Here is a 17,836-nt window from a genome sequence, read left to right as displayed (position 1 = left end):
TATAATCTGACAGAAAATGACAAGATAATTATCATAAAACCAAACAAAAAAAGTTGCATTTATTTCCAGTTAATGCATACAGAAATATAGCAACGATCAAATCAAACCGCTTTAAGAAATATTTTACATAACCATAATGTACTGGATGGCGCAGGCTTTCCCATTATTGTTGACCAGCCTAGTGCCATTGATAATCCACATCAGTATCAAGTGTGACATGTACAAACGCACCCACCTGATGATTGAATTTATTAGATTGACAGCAACATTGTGCTAGCCTACATGTAGTGGGCGAACAGGGAATCATCTTGCACAGTAGATAACACAGACGTTTCAAAGTTAGACAATGTCTTTAACACTGTGCGGTGACAAACGCAAGTCTGACTATCTGAAGGCCTTTGACCTCACTTCGTAGAGCGGCGGGAAGGTTCTGAAGCCGTTGGTGGTGGCGGAGGTCCTCTGCGGTCCAGGTCCTCGATATAGAACGTGATGAGTTTGCGGCGTTCCTCTGGGACACAGTCTAGGACCAGGTAACGTTTATCGTTCTGGAGGATTTTCTCAATGTCCTTGAAGTACTGGTCTGACTCCTGGATCAGCTTCCGTGATCTAAAGAGAGAGAACGAAAGACGAAACTCATCATTGCTCTACAAGACGATAATGACTATAATACGATATGATAAGGCCAGGTGCATTTCAACCAAAAATAATTCAGAGACAGAGGATATAAAAATGTTACTCGTTTGCTTGCCTCATGTTATTCCAAACATGTCTGACTAACATTTGAGCGTAGCACAAAATACTTAGTAGAGTAGTCCATATGCTATGCTTTCATTTAAAGTCATGACACATTTAGGTTTTGACACATGGATTGTCAACAATAAAGGGTGAGCGAATGATTTCAGGTGTGGCATTCTCTTAACAAGTGCAACATACCGATACGTGATGAATTTCGTTTCCTTCAAGAGCGTTCTGAAGTCAGCTTTGGCTGTGATGTATTTGTCCTTTATATAATCTTCAAATTCCCGTTGTTTTTTCTAGACACGGAGGGAAATGCAGAGCAGGAATTTATCATGATGATACAAAGATAAAATGAGCTTAATATTGAAAAAGGAACTATTACACTCACTCTGTCACTGCTGGAGAACTTGATGCAGCGTGGGTCATCTTTAATGATCTTCTTCACTTCTTTCCATGTCGTGGTCAGTGTGATCTATCGGTAAACAGAGAGTAAGACCACATACGACTAATACTTCAGAAAATGAAGATATGTGAATAGACATGATATTTTTCTGCAGAAATAAACCCAGCCAAATGAAAGCTTTGACCAGTAAATCTGATATCACATTTTATAAATAAATAACTAGACAATAAACCAATTAAATATTTTGTTCTGATGGTCTTATGGGATAGAAGTGTCCACTGGCTGCACAATTCAGCAGATACTTATTCTCTACCTTTCAAACAGATTCATAATAAGTTTCGCAATTGACCACTCACTGACTCAGAGAGGCATTCTGGGTCCAAAATTGTGCGTGCATAGTTCATCCAAAAATAAGATTCTGTACATTTACACGCCCTCAGATTGTTCCGAACCTGTATACAGTTCTGATGAATACACAGGAGGATATTTGAAAGAATGTCAGTAACCAAACAGATCTCATTCCCCATTTACTGACACAGCAGTGAAAATAAATACTGTTAGTAAGATCTGTTTGGTTACTGACATTCTTTCAAATATCTTCTTTTGTGTTCATCAGAACAAAGTCAGTAACCAAACACATCTTACTAACAGTATTTATTTTCCCTGCTATGGCAGTGGATGGGGGATGATATCAGTTTGGTTACTGACGTTCTTTCAAATATCTTCCTTCGTGTTCATCACAGAATTTTCATTTTTGGCTGAACTAAAAGATCATAAAAACTTAGCTCAAGTTTTTAATATTACTACCACCATGATCTATCAGTTTTTTAGCCTTCCATACAACCTATACTGATGTATTGTGTTTGTCTTGAACACCAGCCTCACCATAGAGGTCTCATCTAACAGTAGCCTGAAATATTCCTTCTTCCTCTTAGTGAGAGCCTCCACATGCTCCTCAAACAGTTTCTCCTTCTCGTGTCTCTCCAGCAGAGATGACGACTCCCACCGGTGGTCCTTACGCAGACTGCGTCTCGTTTCTGACCATGTAGCATCCGTAGACTTGACCTATGTGCAAACACAAAGCATAAAATCAAAACACAAACAGTAAAACGAAATGCCAAGAAGAGAAACTCAAGTGTTCCGGCGCTGACCATATCAGACATGAGAGCTTTGAAGTGCTGGGTGGCCTCCTCACGTTTGTGCTGCTCTCTCTCTCTGTCGATCTCTTTGGTCTGTTCAGATCGAGCTCTCTGCACCTCCCTCTCTCTCTCCCTCAGACTCGCATCGACACGAGCCTGCCTCTCCAGCTCCTTCTCTTTTTCAGCGTCCACGCTCTACACAACACAGGTTTGAGTCAAGAGAAAAGTACCAAAGCTACAGGAGTATATGGTAGAGTTATGTTTGTCTAACCTTTGCCTGTTTCTCCACATACTGTTTGTACAGTTCTTCTCTAGCAGCAGAGCTCTCCACGGCTTTGTAGCGCTGGTCGGTCTCCAGCTTGTCCTTTACTTTGCTCCAGCGTTGGGTGGTGTCCACATGGTGGTCCGACAGTAAATCAAAGAAGTCCTGCTTTACCTGTGGGCAGAAAGGAGAAACTGACGGATTGAACCAATATTCGGCTGGGGCTCCAAAATATTTTTGGTGGTGTATGAAACAACGCTTATTTTTAAGGTTAAGGATCTTGTCTTTGTCTCATGATGTCAACTAAATGTACTTGGAAAAGCCCCAATCCAGCAACACGTTGATCATCAAGACAAAACAATAACGCTGCTCGTTCTGTGCGATGCTACTAACAGACCTTCTCAACTTTGTTCTTGGAATCTTCCTTGTCCTTCTTTCTCAACGCTATCATGGACTCTGTGAAAATGGCTTCTCTGTCCTTCATCTTCTCTATGGCTTTAAAGCGAGGATCCTTCACGTGTTTTGCCGCAAACTCGCTGAATGTGGTCCTACGAGTCGCAGGGAACATATACGTTCTAGTCCATCAAAATAATATGGTAGAATGTTTATCTCTCTGAAGACTTTTAAAAATTTAATGCCTGGTCCTTCAACAGACCTGATGTTAAGCTTGGCATCTTCCATCATCTTCTTAAAGTCATCTTTAGCCTGTGTGAGTTTATTCTTCCTCTCCTTCCTCTCCTCTTCAGCACGGGTCTTCACATACTGATCAAACACCTGCTCAGACAAATGAAGGGGAATTCACAAAAACTTTCGTGACAATAAGAGCTTCTACAAACAAGCCTGAAGGAAGCTGTATTACTCGCCTGTTTCCTTTCTTTAGGGTTGAGCAGCAGATATCGCGGGTCAAATACGATCTTGTGCAGCTCCTTGTCCCATGTGGAAAAGGCTGAAACCTGCAGGTATGAAGTGAACAGACATGACTTACAGAGAAACGGTTTAGTCTAGAAATTAGACCTTAAACAGTATATGAAAAATGCAATTCTTCAAATTTACAATGTTTAATGTTCCAGGTTTACTTCAGGATAAACTCAATAAAGATAACATGCAAAATGCTGCAGATCACCCTGAAAAATACTTCGTTTTGAGATTAAGAAACAGTATTTTTAGTAATGCACTTACAAAGGAAGTCTATGGAGCAAAACAAAATCAGTTTGTACTTAAACTCCACATTTCTGCTTTCAAACACATGATATTTAAGTTACATCAATCCTTTGTTGTATAGGGCTAACTATCGGACTGAATCTTGTTACATTATACCTCCATTTTCACCACTGTATGTGCATTACAGCGATCAAAACTTTGCAATTATACACGTCTTGTATTGAACCCAGAACCCATAAACAGTGGTCTTTATCAGGTTTAATAAAGTCTCATATATTTCTGTCTTTTGTAATAGTTTGATGAATGTCAATGTGGAGTGGGGTCTTGTTGAATCAAACAACAGGCAAATAGGTTTCCATGTCAAACCCATCAAATACAATAGAAAGCAGTTAAACACACAATTCAATATAAACTACATTTCCTACGGCATTTAAAAAAGATTATTTTGTCATAACATGCAACAATTCAGACTGAAGTGTTAATCTATTATCAATTAACAGACAGATTTAGAAATTCTAGTATGAACAGGTATAAAAGAAGCTAGACTGCTGTCAGGTGGAGCTGGGCAGTATGACCATATAAACCCTGCCACAGTAGACATGTGTTAATCCACAGCACATACACAAAACAATTGACATACACAACCTAACGTTAAGAGTTAAGAGTTTTATTACAATTCGAGATATTTCGTAGTTATGTTTTTTAGAAATGCGAAGCTTTGATGCAGCTTAAGCTGATTTGCGTATTCAAGGGCAAAATTAATGTTCTATTTTACTATTGACATGAAGTTATATTGATCAATTTACACCAATTTATATATCTTACATGCATTTACTAACTTATTGCGGTTTATACATTGTGATGCTGTCTATTGGGCGGCAGAAAGCTGTCGGATCTCAACATTATTTGTGTTCTGAATATGAATGCCGGTATTACGGTGTAAGGCGAATCATTTATAACGGAATTATCATTCTTTGAAAACTAAACATATAACAAATCACTCACCTTTATTACTCACTTTTGGACTAGATTTTTGGACTATTAAAACTTTTGGTCATACTGGCCACTCACCCAAAGCACAAATTATCTAACACAACCTCAGAGCAGTTCACAGGTAAGAAAGTGACAGACAACAGAGAAGAACTGAAGCTGTAATAATAATAATAATAATATACTGAATGATAGCAACAAGAATGAACTTAAGATTGTACCTTGGTGGGCTTCCATTCAGATTTATGTGTCTAACATTACAGAGCTGCTTAGAGAATTGCGTTGGATTCAAGTGTTTTACCCCTCTCTCCAGCAGCATGTCCCTGAACTGGTTCATTCGGGCCTCCAGGGGCACCAGAGCCCGATCGCGAGCAGCCTTCAGCTCGGCCTCCACGGCCACATCTTTTCCTGCGTCAGCTTCCTTCACATCGTCCTTCCTGTAAAGTAGAGGACAAGAGAATAAGAAAACCATTCTGGAATGCACCTGCTCTTTTTGGGTGGGGTAGAATCACCCCCTTTTCTTTTTGTAGAACCTCAAGTTTCAATTAAACAAATTAAGTTACAAATGGAAATGGTTTGTTTGTGCGAAATCTATGATTTGGGATATATTTTTATACATATTGTCCTTGCATTAACTGACAATTTTGCGTTTTGAATCGTTCAATAGACTGACAGATACGAGCAACACACCATTTTTCCTTTCTGTTCTTGAAACCACATTCTCAAACCTGTATCACACATCAATAGACATCAATGAGGAGCTGAAGTTCACTGGGGTTTTCCTAATGGAGGCTAGAGAGAGGTCAAGCAAGGTGGGTTACCTTGGAGGCCCATGTTGGCATCACCAGAGCTTAGAAGCGTTCCCTGAAAAATAGTCCCCAGTGCAACAGGACCACTGTTTGGGGTCAGGGGGAGGCAGGCGTGAAGGGCACTGATGGGAAACAGCGACTGATTTGATTTGGTTAACGATATGGAGTCACCACTTTTAACAGACCCAAACTAAAGACTACCAGAGCTAAGAAAAGTTAGCAATGGGTGCATTTTGGTAAAAAAACGTGTTAAAACTCGTCAAAAAAAACTGACATTTAATGGTCCAATCAATTTATCTTTTGGTCAGGGTATGTACGAAAGCCGTTCCTTTTCTTCATATGACAATAAAGAGAAGTCAAATGCTGCTTCTTGATTCATGTGCATGATTAAATAACTAGGTGCTCTGCAAGGGTGAGTGTTGGGCCCGTTTTGATTCCTTGGTTTGGTACTTACTTTCTCTTTTTAGCCTTAGAAGGCTCATCTTCAAGTGTATCCTCTGCTGCATCAAACTCCTCTTTGCTCATTTCTGCAGAATAAATTACAATTTGAATATTTATGTAATGAATAGGACAATGAGATTATGGTTCCTGCAAATAAAATAGGAAGTCATGCTTGTGCAATGCTTTAATGTTGTTTAATGTAATGCCATTTTTCGCAAGACCCATTAAATCCCGCAGTTCAAATCACAAAACATATTATAGAGACCCTCACCTATCTTCTTGTCATCTTGACCCCTTTTGTGGCGAGGTTCTTGAAGGTATTTGTCCACATCAGAGCGCCCCACCAGCTCCTCGGGTCTGTCCCACTTGGAGTGTCTTGTAGTTGGGTTGTAGAAAAACACACGATCATCTCCAGTCCAGACCACACACCTAAACACAAACATGTTACTGTAAACTCTGAAGAAGGGTATAGAGTACGTGAACCCCAATCAAACATTAAATAGAGAAAGGGAAGAAGCTCACCAGGGAGTACCAGGAATTGGGTTTGTGGCTATAGGTCTGCCTTTCTGTGCTGCTTTTTCCTCCTCTGTCATCTCTTCCTCTCTTGGAAACTACAACAACAGAATAAATCAATAATTTTTCCTTAATGCTCAAGAAGTATAAACTGCAGAGTGTTGTGTACTTGCCACTTTGGATTCGCCGAAACTGTCAATTTTGCCTCTCATTATTATATCCCTAGTCTCTAAAGCATCACCAATCTGTCCATCTTTAGCCCGGTCACTCTCTCTATCTGCTCAGACAAAAACAAGCATGTTTTTTTAAAACGACACTAAAGCATAGGCCACATACAATCTTAAGATATTGAGCTGGCATACCCCGCTCTTTTAGTTCATGTGGTTTCTCCCAAGTGGACTCCAGAGTGCGATTGTTGTAATAGTAAGTCCTTCCATCGACTGTTTTGTACTCTGTCCATTCAGGAAGAGAAAGTGCTCCAGCTAGAGAAGCAGGAGTTGCAGTGATGGCCAATTGTGGGTGCATCATGGGTACCAACGGAGGACCCATGCCTTGTAGCACACCTAAAACAAAAAATAAATATGCAGTCAATATCCACAGATGAAGACAGAGCATGTAGCATGTCTGCTCTCAAGTCTGAATAACACAGTACAAGGGCGCCATCTACTGGTCACGGAATTACTAAAAAATTTAAAGTCACATTTTTTGTGTTTCACTTGAATTTACTGTTCTTTATGAAGTTAAACATGCTGAATGTGAAAATCATGTAAAAAATGATCATTGATGGTACTCAACAAAATATATATATATTTTTACATTCAGTATTATAACAAGGTACTGGCATAATACTCAAACAACATTTTAACATAAGAGTTACTAAAAATGAGTCGACCAGAACTTCAGAAGTGTACATTTGATCATTTTTGTCTTTTATGACTAATACCGTCCTCACGAAACAAGTTCCAGATGTATTCATCCATCATCGCTTCTTCCCACCTTCCCTGTGCTACAGAAATTTCTAGAATTTTCTGACAGTGACAACTGGAAAATACATTTTAAAATATGTGAAATTTTGTACAGATTTTGTTTATTTGCAATATACCGATATATCTCCATTAATGATATAAGCAGAAATTTACTAGAGCTTATTAAACCACGGGGCTGTGGAATGCTTGATTCTGATTGGCTGACAAAAGTTCTACAGGTATGCATTATTTTTCAGTCAAACGCACACCTATGAAGTAGTTCCAGATCTGTCAACCGAAATACAGTTCGATATCACTGCGCCAGGTTTAACCGTTAAAAAAGATTTATATTGTAGCCACCACAAACAATATTTACATTTACAGAAATAACTTAATATTTTTAAGTAAGAAAATTTGGGCGAAAGCTGTAACATTACTTGACAGTCCAGAAGATTAAAAATAGAAAGCAATTATCAAAGGCAGCCAGCATTAGCAAACATCATAAAACGGTCAATGAAGCCCAACTAGACAAGATTGAAGGTGAAAAACATGAAAAAACATCTCTTGAAATAAAACACCTGAAAAATGACTTGTGATGTGGTAACCGTGGTATAAACGGAATAGTTGACTTTGTCCTTTCAATTATCGAAAGTTAATGCACACCCCAGGTGTAACAGCTAGAGCCCGACCAATTTAGCGGCCAATAATTCCAAACTATGGGTATCTGCATTTGTAAAAATAAATATTACCACAATAATTAGCACCACAGAATTGTACAAGAACTATTTAAAGGGCGGGTGAAACAACAATTTGTGAGTGTAATATTAGCACTGTTGGGTGTAACTAGTTACTAAATGATTACATTTCCATTGAAAAAAGTAAAGTAAGGATTACTAGGGTTGGGTACCAGACTCTGTACTTTTAAGGGTGACGGAATTACGTCAGTACTACAGAGTATAGATTCACATTAAATCAATCGGTGCCAAATTTCGGTACCTGTGAATGCATCGAGTACTGCGCGTGTGCAGGTACGTGTGTGCGCGTGTGTGAGAATGATACTGCACCTAAAGCGAAACTAAAATTAATAAAGCAGGCTGTCCTAATCCACGTAAAAAACTAAAATAAACACTCGACTCTACATATGGTTGTCATATTTATTTCACTTGTTCTTGTTTAGAAAATGAAGCACACAATCACGTTTAGGAAATAGGTGCACAGACGCAGCCGGCACGCACACACATAACACTGCGCTGAACATTATGTTATGACGCTTTGTGTTTTCTGAAACAAAGTTTTTAGTGACAGATTAGAGCAGTCGATGGAAAGAGGTGACTGAGGCCGTCATGGTGCAGATTGAAGCTGTGAACAGCACAGCAGGAGACTGATGCACATTTACATTATGTATTTTTGTATGATCAACATAATATATATATTTCAGTATCTCTGTTAAAAATGTATATTACAAATCAATCTGTTATTTTCAGTAATGATACGATTAAGAATATTTTTGTAGCATTTTCAAGTTTTGTTTTTCTATATTTTCTAATGGTCTGTTAATGGTGGAGGCCTCATGGTTTAGGTAAATGATCACACTTCATAAATAAATGATTATGTGTGACAAGGAAATAGAATAAGCTTGTTGTAATGATATTGCTGTAGTTATTTCTAGTCTTTATTTCTTTTGTGTAAAATTTCAACAAGATGTTTGAATTGAGAGGTTTGGAATTTCTTCACTGAAATAAATGTTTTTTATTACACAGAGGGTAAAGTACCGAAAAAAGGTCCTGGCACTGAATTCCATGTACCGGTACCGGCTAAAATGTGAACGGTACCCAACACTAGGTATCACTATCATTAATTTACATTTTCTTCTGATATAATTCAACTAAATTCTTTGTGTAACATATGTGTGAGCAATAGTCAAATTGACATCAAAATTTAAAGTCTAACTTTAAAACCTGTGCTTTTAATGTATAATATTGTAATACTTTGCTCAGTTAATAATACTATATGTAATTTTATATGATTTATTTGCATTGATTAAAAGAGAAATTTCATGTCTTTCCATGAATCACTGACTAATCAAGGTATAAGTAGGGGTGGAACGATATACTCCGCTTACGATTAGGTACAAATCTCGATGCTGGGTTCACGATATGATACACATCCCAATATTTTTCAAATAACATTTAATTTTCAAAATATTTACATTTCAGTAACTTGTTGCACATACAAGACTATAATGCAGCTTAGTTTTTGTCATCCCAATTTATCATAGTTTTAGTCGACGGAATCTACATTATATTAGTCTACTTAAATCTATCTGGTTTAACTCATTTAAATGGTGTAATTAAATGTTAAACTGCTTCGACATCGTTTACTTTACCTTGGAATTAAATTAAACCAGGTCATTAACTTTATATTTCAGAAAAGTTGAGTAACTACTGGATATGCATTGTTGTGACACAGAGAATGGTAGACCATGAACAACATGTAGGAGTTCATTCAGTCTCATTTTGACTCGTTCGTTCAGTGAAGGGCGTGTTCATTCAGTACATTCAACCAATGAAACACTCTGACAGAGCTCACGCTCAAACGACATTGGCTCATGTCTGTTTGAAGCTGCGCTGTCTTTGCTTGAGACCGTAATGAATGAGAAAAATCTTTCGAAAAGACATATTTCATAAACTTTTCATAAATCGAATATCATTCAATCAATTAATATACAGTACGACTCACTTCATCACTTCTCTGATCGGAACAGCGCTGGTTTCTTTTGACTGACTATGTTGCATATCACGTTATGCAGCAGCTCACATTAGTGGATAAATTAACATTAGCATTTAAAAACGTTTGTGCTGCCTTTGTAATGAGTTTCGGGTTGACTCCAGTGAAGTCACGCTTCAAGCTTGCTGTGTTTTACCGGCGATTGTGAAGGAAATTATGCCGCTTTGTAAACCACTTGGAGATTCAGTGTCTTGTGCTTCCCCTTCTCTCAGAGACTTCTCTCTACCGCATGTGTGAGTTAAAGATAAGCACACGTGACACGCTGGTGCAGACTAGGTAGGGTTTTAGAAAAGAATGAAATAAGGTAAAGTGCATCGTAACATTTTTGCATTGCAAAATATCGTAATGAGAGGTATCATTACACCCCTAGTAATAAGTAATGAAATACTTATTGGAGAGAGTAATTTCTACATTAATCTAATTACACCATTGAATATGTGATTAGTAACTAGTAATTAATTACTTTTTCTAAGTAACTTGCTCAACACTGGTTATTAGTCATTGAGACTAATCTCCTTATGTATTCCACACAATATTCATTGTTTGGGTAAACAATCAAATATCTAGAAAAGCAATAATTACATACCAGGCAGTGGGATGTGCATGCCAGGTAGAGGCACTCTGAATGGTGGCACCATTATGGGGGGGTATCCTGGGATGGTTCCAGGTGGCTGGGCCATGTGCAGGCCTGGAGGGAGACTCTGAGGCAACAGCGGCATAGTCTGGACAGCTGTGACTGTAGATGTTACTGTAGGAACACTGACCACAGCAACAGGGGTCACACCAATGCTAGCAGGAGGGGTGGAGACCACTGGAGGCATTTCAGAAACATTAGACACTGCAGGAAAAAAAGAAGGATGTTCACCGTTATATGAACTATGAACGGAACTGTGATTATAGCAATTAGGTTTAATGCACACCTCAAACTAGAGATGCTAAAATTACACAGTTTCATTAAAATGGGTGTGATCGGACCCTCCTCTGTGCGTAATACTCACTGGTGGATGGCTGGGAACCAGCAGGGGTCGGGCTGGTGCTGGGGTTAGGGCTGGTACTGAGGGTTTGGGTGGGGGATAAGCTATGAGTTGACACTGAACCAGGCACAGTTGTGCTACTGCTAGCTACAGTGGTGTTCGGAGATGCCGAAGTGCCTCCAGACTGGCCTGCCATCAGTGGATGGAGCTCCGACTGCTGGATGATCTTTACTCCCTCTGGTTTGGTCCAGGCCGACTGCCGTGTTCGGGCGTGGTAGTAATAAACCTTAAAGAGTAAAGAAGAAAGGTTGCTTGACTTGTAGGCAGAATAGAACTTTAAAATAAAATGTCAAGCAAATCTAAAATGGGTGTTACGTACTTTTCCTTCTGGCGTGGTGTTCTCTACCCAGATTTCATCACTGGGCATACTTGAAACAGCCCCAGAACCTGGTGACGGAGGCATTCCGGGGGGAAAGATCATACCAGGAGGAGGGGGCATGTTACCCATGGGTGGAGGCATAAACTGTGGCCTCTGAGGAAAAAAGACAGATATTGAGACCGCTTTTACCACATCACTGGATGCTGTGTGAATTTATAATGTAGTGTTATAATAGTCTACAATCATTCCAGCAAATTTCTCATTATTATTTGTTAGGTTATTGACACTAAGTAAACCAAAGGTAGGGCACTGTTTCATAACCACTATTAAGGATCCAACCCATGACCAAAAAACTCATTTTGAATCACATATGTGACCCTGGATCACAAAACCAGTCTTAAGAAGCACGGAAACGATTTTGGTAAAAGCCAAAAATACATTGTATGGGTCAAAATTATCAATTTTTCTTTTATGCCCAAAATCATTAGAAAATTAAGTGAAGATTATGTTCCGTGAAGATGTTTTGTAAATTTCCTACCTTAAATACTTAAAAACATTATTTTTGTTAGTGGATGGCCTGCTACAGTGCCTCTGATAGACAAATTTAAAGGCGATTTTCTCAATGTTTAGATTTTTTAGTGGCCTCAGATTCAAGAGTTATAAATGTCTGTATCTCCATATATTGTCCTATCCTTAACAACTCATACATCAATAGAAAGCTTAACTATTCAGTTTTCAGATGCTCTAAAAATGTAAATTTCGAAAAATTGACCCATAAGACTGGATTTGTTGTCCAGAGTCACATATGTGCTTTGATCGTATAGACATTGGTCATATACTGGGGTATTTGTTCTATGTAGGCACTCATCATCACAGTATGTACCTGAAGGTGTGGGGGACCAATGGGTGGAGGCAAGGCTCCAGGTGGGGCTATAGGAGGCATACTGGTATCAAAGGGTGGTCGTCCAAAAGGGGGTCTGGGGGGCGGTGGGGGTCCTCTCATCATGCCGAACGGTGGAGGTGGGGGTCTTAGTAATGGAGGGGGTCCTAGTAACACTGTGCTGGGAGGTGGAGTAGGGCCATGGAAACGTATGGCCTGCTGCAACGCCATCCTGAAGAGAAATACATGACAACTTCAATTATGATTTTAACCATATGTGATTATGGTCAATTATGATTTGTTGTTTTATACAAGTATACTGCTAAACCAAAGAAGTTTACAAAGTATTTTACGGTAATGGCATCAGTATTGCAATGGCAATTAATATGTATATATATATATAGACAAAGATACTGCTTTATTACCATTCTGATGTTTCGTGGCATTTACATGGTACTACAAGACTTTAAAACCTTACAAATATTTTAATGTGGCCAAATTATTTAGCTTAAGAACAAATAGTAATTGTACGTATATTTCCAAAAATTGATATATTGTCGTCAACATGCCTAAGGGCTAACGTTAGCTAGTTAAACACGTCAGCAATAGAGAAAACTTGACCAGTATGTCTATATATTAAACTGTCCTTTAGTACAAGTTTTGTCTCTGCCGTAACTTTGGCTAAATGCAAACTATTTAAAGAAATACATAAAAAAGAGCGCACGCATATGACGACTGTGAGCGACCAGGCTAGGAAACAAGCTAACTATGCTAACCAGTGCATCGTAGGATCTAGGAATAAGTTGGCTTAACAAAACAAATCCACACATCCATTATAAACCTTTTTATAAAGTCCAAATGTTCAACTTAACTACAATGTTTCCAGTTATTCATTTTGTCTTCACTGCAAAAGTTGATTGAACGTTGGATGAGGTTTATTATAGTTCTCGTATTGTCGTGCGCTTGCAACGTAGACATGTGCATTTTATAAAAAGCATTTACCGTATTCCACACGATTCCACGGAATCACGATTAAACCTTTTTTATGCATTTTTACCTGTTCTCCCCAAGTCCAGCGCTCTCTCCATCTATGTTCTCCGCCATCACTCTCCAAACTACATACACAAGCTCTACTTCCTGCAAGTGAGACAAAGTTCCTCCCACTTCCGTTTCACATTATTGGCTGGATTTACTGCACTTATGCACTTATGCACTATTCTACAGCATTTCTTTGTATAAGTAGAGCAGTGCGTTCACATTAACAATTCTCAAAAAATAAGTGCTTTTTTTGGTAACGCTTCAATCTGATGATGACTTGTTTTGCTAGTAAAATTACATATCTGTGAAATAAAAAATAACAATTCCATTTTTTTCTTGAAATATTGCAGTTTATTGTAAATGGCTTACCAAGATGGGCCCTTCTCTTTTTAAAATTCATGTGCCTTCATAAAACCTGAAAATGCACTTCCGTCCTGTGGTGACTATCCATCACATCCATGACGTAAATTAGACGGCGTCGGCGGGGCATCTGTTAACTCCTCCCCTTCAACTGTCAGTCTGTTCCGTTTTAAAATGCAACGGGTGTTTTTATACATCCAATCACATCGCAGGTAAAATCAAGCCACACCCACATTTTTTATCATTCGAAATTCCTTTTACGGAAGTAAACACGATCGCAACTTCCGGTTCACAGGGACTTTAAATGCAAAAGTTAAAAATAAATTTTAAATGTTTGAAATTTTTGCATTGTGCCGTAGGATTAACGTCATTTGCACCCGTCGCGGAAACCGATGTAATTCGGATTAGTATAAAACCGTTTAGTATACCATTTGAGAAGATACTACCCTTCTAAAATTCATACACTACATAGTTTAAGTGCATGATGTTATTTGGGACACAACTTATGGGTTTTTTGAATGGGTTTTTTACGGTTGCCGCCATGTGTCATCACGTTGGAATGGAAACAAACACATGCAAATAGAAAAAAACGCATCAAATTCAGAAAGTATCTTTATTAGTTTGGCGACAGGTGCACTGCAAATTCTCGCAAAACAAACAAATACAGAAATGCGCTGCAAATTCTTACAACACAAATACAGAGACGAGCTACAAGTGGCACTGGCGACAACAGAAGTGGACTCATATTTGTCCACAAGACTGTGTTGTCATGGGTTCTACGGCAGTAAAATCAGAAACCGAATGTACCGCCAGAGATCATGTTGTGTTAGGGAGAGGTAAGGGTCTGTATCGGAGAAAGCGAAACGGCTGACATGGATCACGTGAGGCACCTCAGCCAGTCATATAACAGCCTCTCAGCCGTTAAGTTTTTTTGGCTAAAGGTTGCAGGTTTTCCATCTAGAGTCTTTGGTAACGCAGTTATGACGCAATAAACAGGCAAATCCCAGACACAGTCCGTGTCCTTGGTTAAAAAGCGTTTTTCTCACAATTTACAAACAGCTAGAAAAATTTGGGACAATGTAAGTACTCAATTGAACAATATACTTTACAACACTGGCCCAGTGGTTTTCGGATATCTTAATGCAAAAATGTTATGTTGTGCCTTTAAAGTAAATTAATCCTTCTAGTTGTTGTTTTCAATGTATGAACAACATGCAAACTATTTCAACAATTCAGCACTATTTATTTTCTCAAAGACACTTTAGAATACCAATAAATACATCACAATATACACCACAAGCTTAATATGCATCACATTCTCTAGTGGATTTTCATCCTATTATAGCAATAGACACATAGTTTACATTCTTCATTCAGGGGAAATCCTCAGGTCTTCAGAGAATGGCATCAGGCAGCAACAGCCTGAGCCGGGAATGACTCTGTAAAGGAAATACATTTAAAACGGTCCATATTTGTACTTCAGCATTACACATTGCTTCTCATTCAACATTCCACTTGGATTTAAGAGGATATCAAAGCTTACACTGATGGGTTGAACTGGGGTTCTCTTATGTAATAGTGTGGATAGGCAGTGAAGTAAAAATCACAGAGGAAACAGCTTGTGGGTATTCTTGATTCTGGTGGATAGAGATGGGAAGGGCCAGGCATTGGAACATCTTGCTGCTCCTCCATGGCTTGGTTAATGTTGGCTGTATTGTGAATGTTTCATGAATTTTAGCATGGGAAGTAACATTGCTTCACGGACATGTAATAATTCATAATTTAATATTAATTCAATAATTCATGAGTTTGTCACAGCTGAATGACAAAAATATATTTGCATACATTCAACTTTTCTAAAGGTTTGCTACTAATTTAAGTAAAATTAAAAGGAATTCAATTGCACCATTCAAAACACTCTTTCCATATTAGAGCAAAATTATAAAGATTTGCACCGAACCTGAATTGTTTAGTCTGCTCTGCTCTATGTATGTTTGGGGCACTGAGTAAAGCACTGAATTCTGTGCAGATGTCACTCTGGAGGGTAAAGAGGTTTGGGAGGTAGGGACGGCAGGTGGTTTTCCTGGACCGTGACTCTTTTTTTTTGGTTTAAAGACCCATTCTAGGTTAACAAAGAACAATGAGAAAATAAATAAAAACAATGACTATGACTTCTCTACTGTGAGTTTCTATGTATGCCCATTTTTAGACTCCCTCCATAGCTTACCTGGGTACATCTGCCTGTGTTGTGCTTGGATTCTGTGTGCTTCATCAAAGAACGGCTTCTTCTGATCTTCAGAGAGTTTTTTCCATTCTAACCCAAGCAGGACACTGATTTTGGTCATGTCAGCATTGGGATTGGCCTTGTAAAAGATGGGCCGTTGCATCTTTGACCACACCAAGAATGCATTCATCGGCCTTTTGATGTGGTTTTGCTTCTGCTTGTCCTCTTTTATTTTCTGATTAACTAAAAAGAAGATTCGGTTTCATTTTCTCATCCTTACATAATTCCAAAACCGAATGAATAAATTATTATTACAGTAATGAAAAGATGTGTCCCATCGTTCATTTAATACAATTTTATTTCCTTGTGTTCCACAAATGACGTTTACACGTGTTTGAAATAATGTGAAATGTAACAATTGTTTTGGGAGCGCTCACTTTAAAAGTTAAATCCTCGGCTTGTTACTTCCCAATTTAATGCAACTTATTGTTTTAAAAAAAAAGTCTAAAAGTGACACGTCCTGATACATCTTCTGAATTACCTGTCTGATCTTGAACTGAAGGAACAGGTGGACATGTGATACTGTCACCCGCACCCCTGTTTTCAATCCAACCGTCCGGCGTTAGAAACGTGTCGCTTGCGTTGTACTTTTCACAACTGTTATTACCGCTGACGTCATGCTGATTTAGGACGGCACTGGTCCCGACACGACAATCGGATTTCTTCGGATTATTTTCTAACGTGTCGGTGGTACCTTGTTCAGAGTAGAACAAAGCCAAAGCCCTCTTTTTGGGAGGTCTATCCATTTGTCTCAACTCTGTTATAGTAACGGCAGTTATGACGCGCGAGCTCTGAAAGAAAACAAAAACAAACAAGAGCACGAGACACAATTGACATAGAACTGGCTGGGAAATCGTGAATTGTTAAAAGGTCCTCTTATATTTTTAAAACGTTTTAATTCACATTGTAGCTTATTCGCCCGTCATTTGGCTCGTTTTGGATTAAATAAAACCAAATAAAAAAAACGTTTACCTTTTAAAGTGAGGTCCACCCAAATATCCACAAGAGGGAGACAGAAGACAACACATCAAAGAGTCGAATTGGTAAACAGAGTACAATTCTACTCTGAAAATGACAGATTTAAGGATAGAGAAGCAAAAAAATCATTTCCCAGCCTTGAATTATAGACAAGTCAGTAGGAGTGAATTTCTGCCCATCAAACTCAAAACACCATCAGATAAAAGTCTCCGTTCACAGTTTTTTGATGAAATTGTTTAATGGTAAACAAAGTGTTCGAGTACAATAAAATCAACAGAATTAAATCTGAGAAGAACATATAATGAAAGAGGCGCTTGATCGTATGATTCTCTTTACATTTGCATAAACTAGTAAGTTTCCTCAATCATTCACCCGTGCCTAACACACAGTATATATGCACAGGATCTCTCTGTATAATGTTACGTATTAAAATAGGAAACTAAACCACTATGGAACAAATCTAAACAGTATTAAAATAAAGATTTGGTCGTTTTGGACGTAATGCCCCGGTGCCTGATGGAGGGCCCCCTGTTAGTGTTCGTTTGAAGCAGCATATGGGAAAAATGGACAAAACTAAAAGAAAAGTGACAGTAAACTTCATTTGGGGTTCACAATGCCTTCATTGAGCCATCACCCAATCCAGTGACTGAATGTAACACTGATCCGCAACAATGCTTCATCATTAAAGTAAGACACTTCATTCATGCAAGAAAACAATAACAGATATGACAATTA

At 38.5% G+C, this 17,836-nt stretch overlaps 2 protein-coding genes across 3 annotated transcripts; both read right to left on the bottom strand.

Annotated features, from left to right (window-relative positions):
* Window positions 1–34: 34 nt before the first annotated feature.
* Window positions 35–13,646, bottom strand: tcerg1b (transcription elongation regulator 1b (CA150)). The gene is made up of 20 exons (XM_056730644.1): window positions 13,499–13,646; window positions 12,445–12,673; window positions 11,562–11,714; window positions 11,207–11,468; window positions 10,795–11,046; window positions 6,819–7,019; window positions 6,630–6,733; window positions 6,466–6,554; window positions 6,215–6,372; window positions 5,957–6,029; window positions 4,995–5,130; window positions 3,406–3,495; window positions 3,198–3,316; window positions 2,940–3,090; window positions 2,552–2,716; window positions 2,293–2,475; window positions 2,027–2,206; window positions 1,127–1,210; window positions 934–1,034; window positions 35–606 (listed from the first exon to the last, which is right to left on the bottom strand). Exons 1-20 carry the CDS (start codon window positions 13,543–13,545, stop codon window positions 405–407), a joined length of 2,979 nt encoding a protein of 992 aa, XP_056586622.1. The 5' UTR covers window positions 13,546–13,646; the 3' UTR covers window positions 35–404.
* Window positions 13,647–15,061: 1,415 nt separating this feature from the next.
* Window positions 15,062–17,233, bottom strand: LOC130408126 (sex-determining region Y protein-like). 2 transcript variants are annotated; one of them, XM_056731597.1, is made up of 6 exons: window positions 17,096–17,233; window positions 16,605–16,914; window positions 16,067–16,306; window positions 15,800–15,961; window positions 15,383–15,548; window positions 15,062–15,278 (listed from the first exon to the last, which is right to left on the bottom strand). In XM_056731597.1, exons 2-6 carry the CDS (start codon window positions 16,867–16,869, stop codon window positions 15,209–15,211), a joined length of 903 nt encoding a protein of 300 aa, XP_056587575.1. In that variant the 5' UTR covers window positions 16,870–16,914; window positions 17,096–17,233; the 3' UTR covers window positions 15,062–15,208. The 2 variants fall into 2 exon arrangements, with proteins under 2 accessions (XP_056587575.1, XP_056587574.1); XM_056731596.1 differs by having other exon boundaries at window positions 16,605–17,233.
* Window positions 17,234–17,836: the final 603 nt, after the last annotated feature.

Source organism: Triplophysa dalaica, chromosome 19 (assembly GCF_015846415.1).
Source record: "Triplophysa dalaica isolate WHDGS20190420 chromosome 19, ASM1584641v1, whole genome shotgun sequence".
In the NCBI taxonomy this organism is placed as follows: Eukaryota; Metazoa; Chordata; class Actinopteri; order Cypriniformes; family Nemacheilidae; genus Triplophysa; species Triplophysa dalaica.
This window is presented reverse-complemented; position numbering and strand designations above follow the sequence as displayed.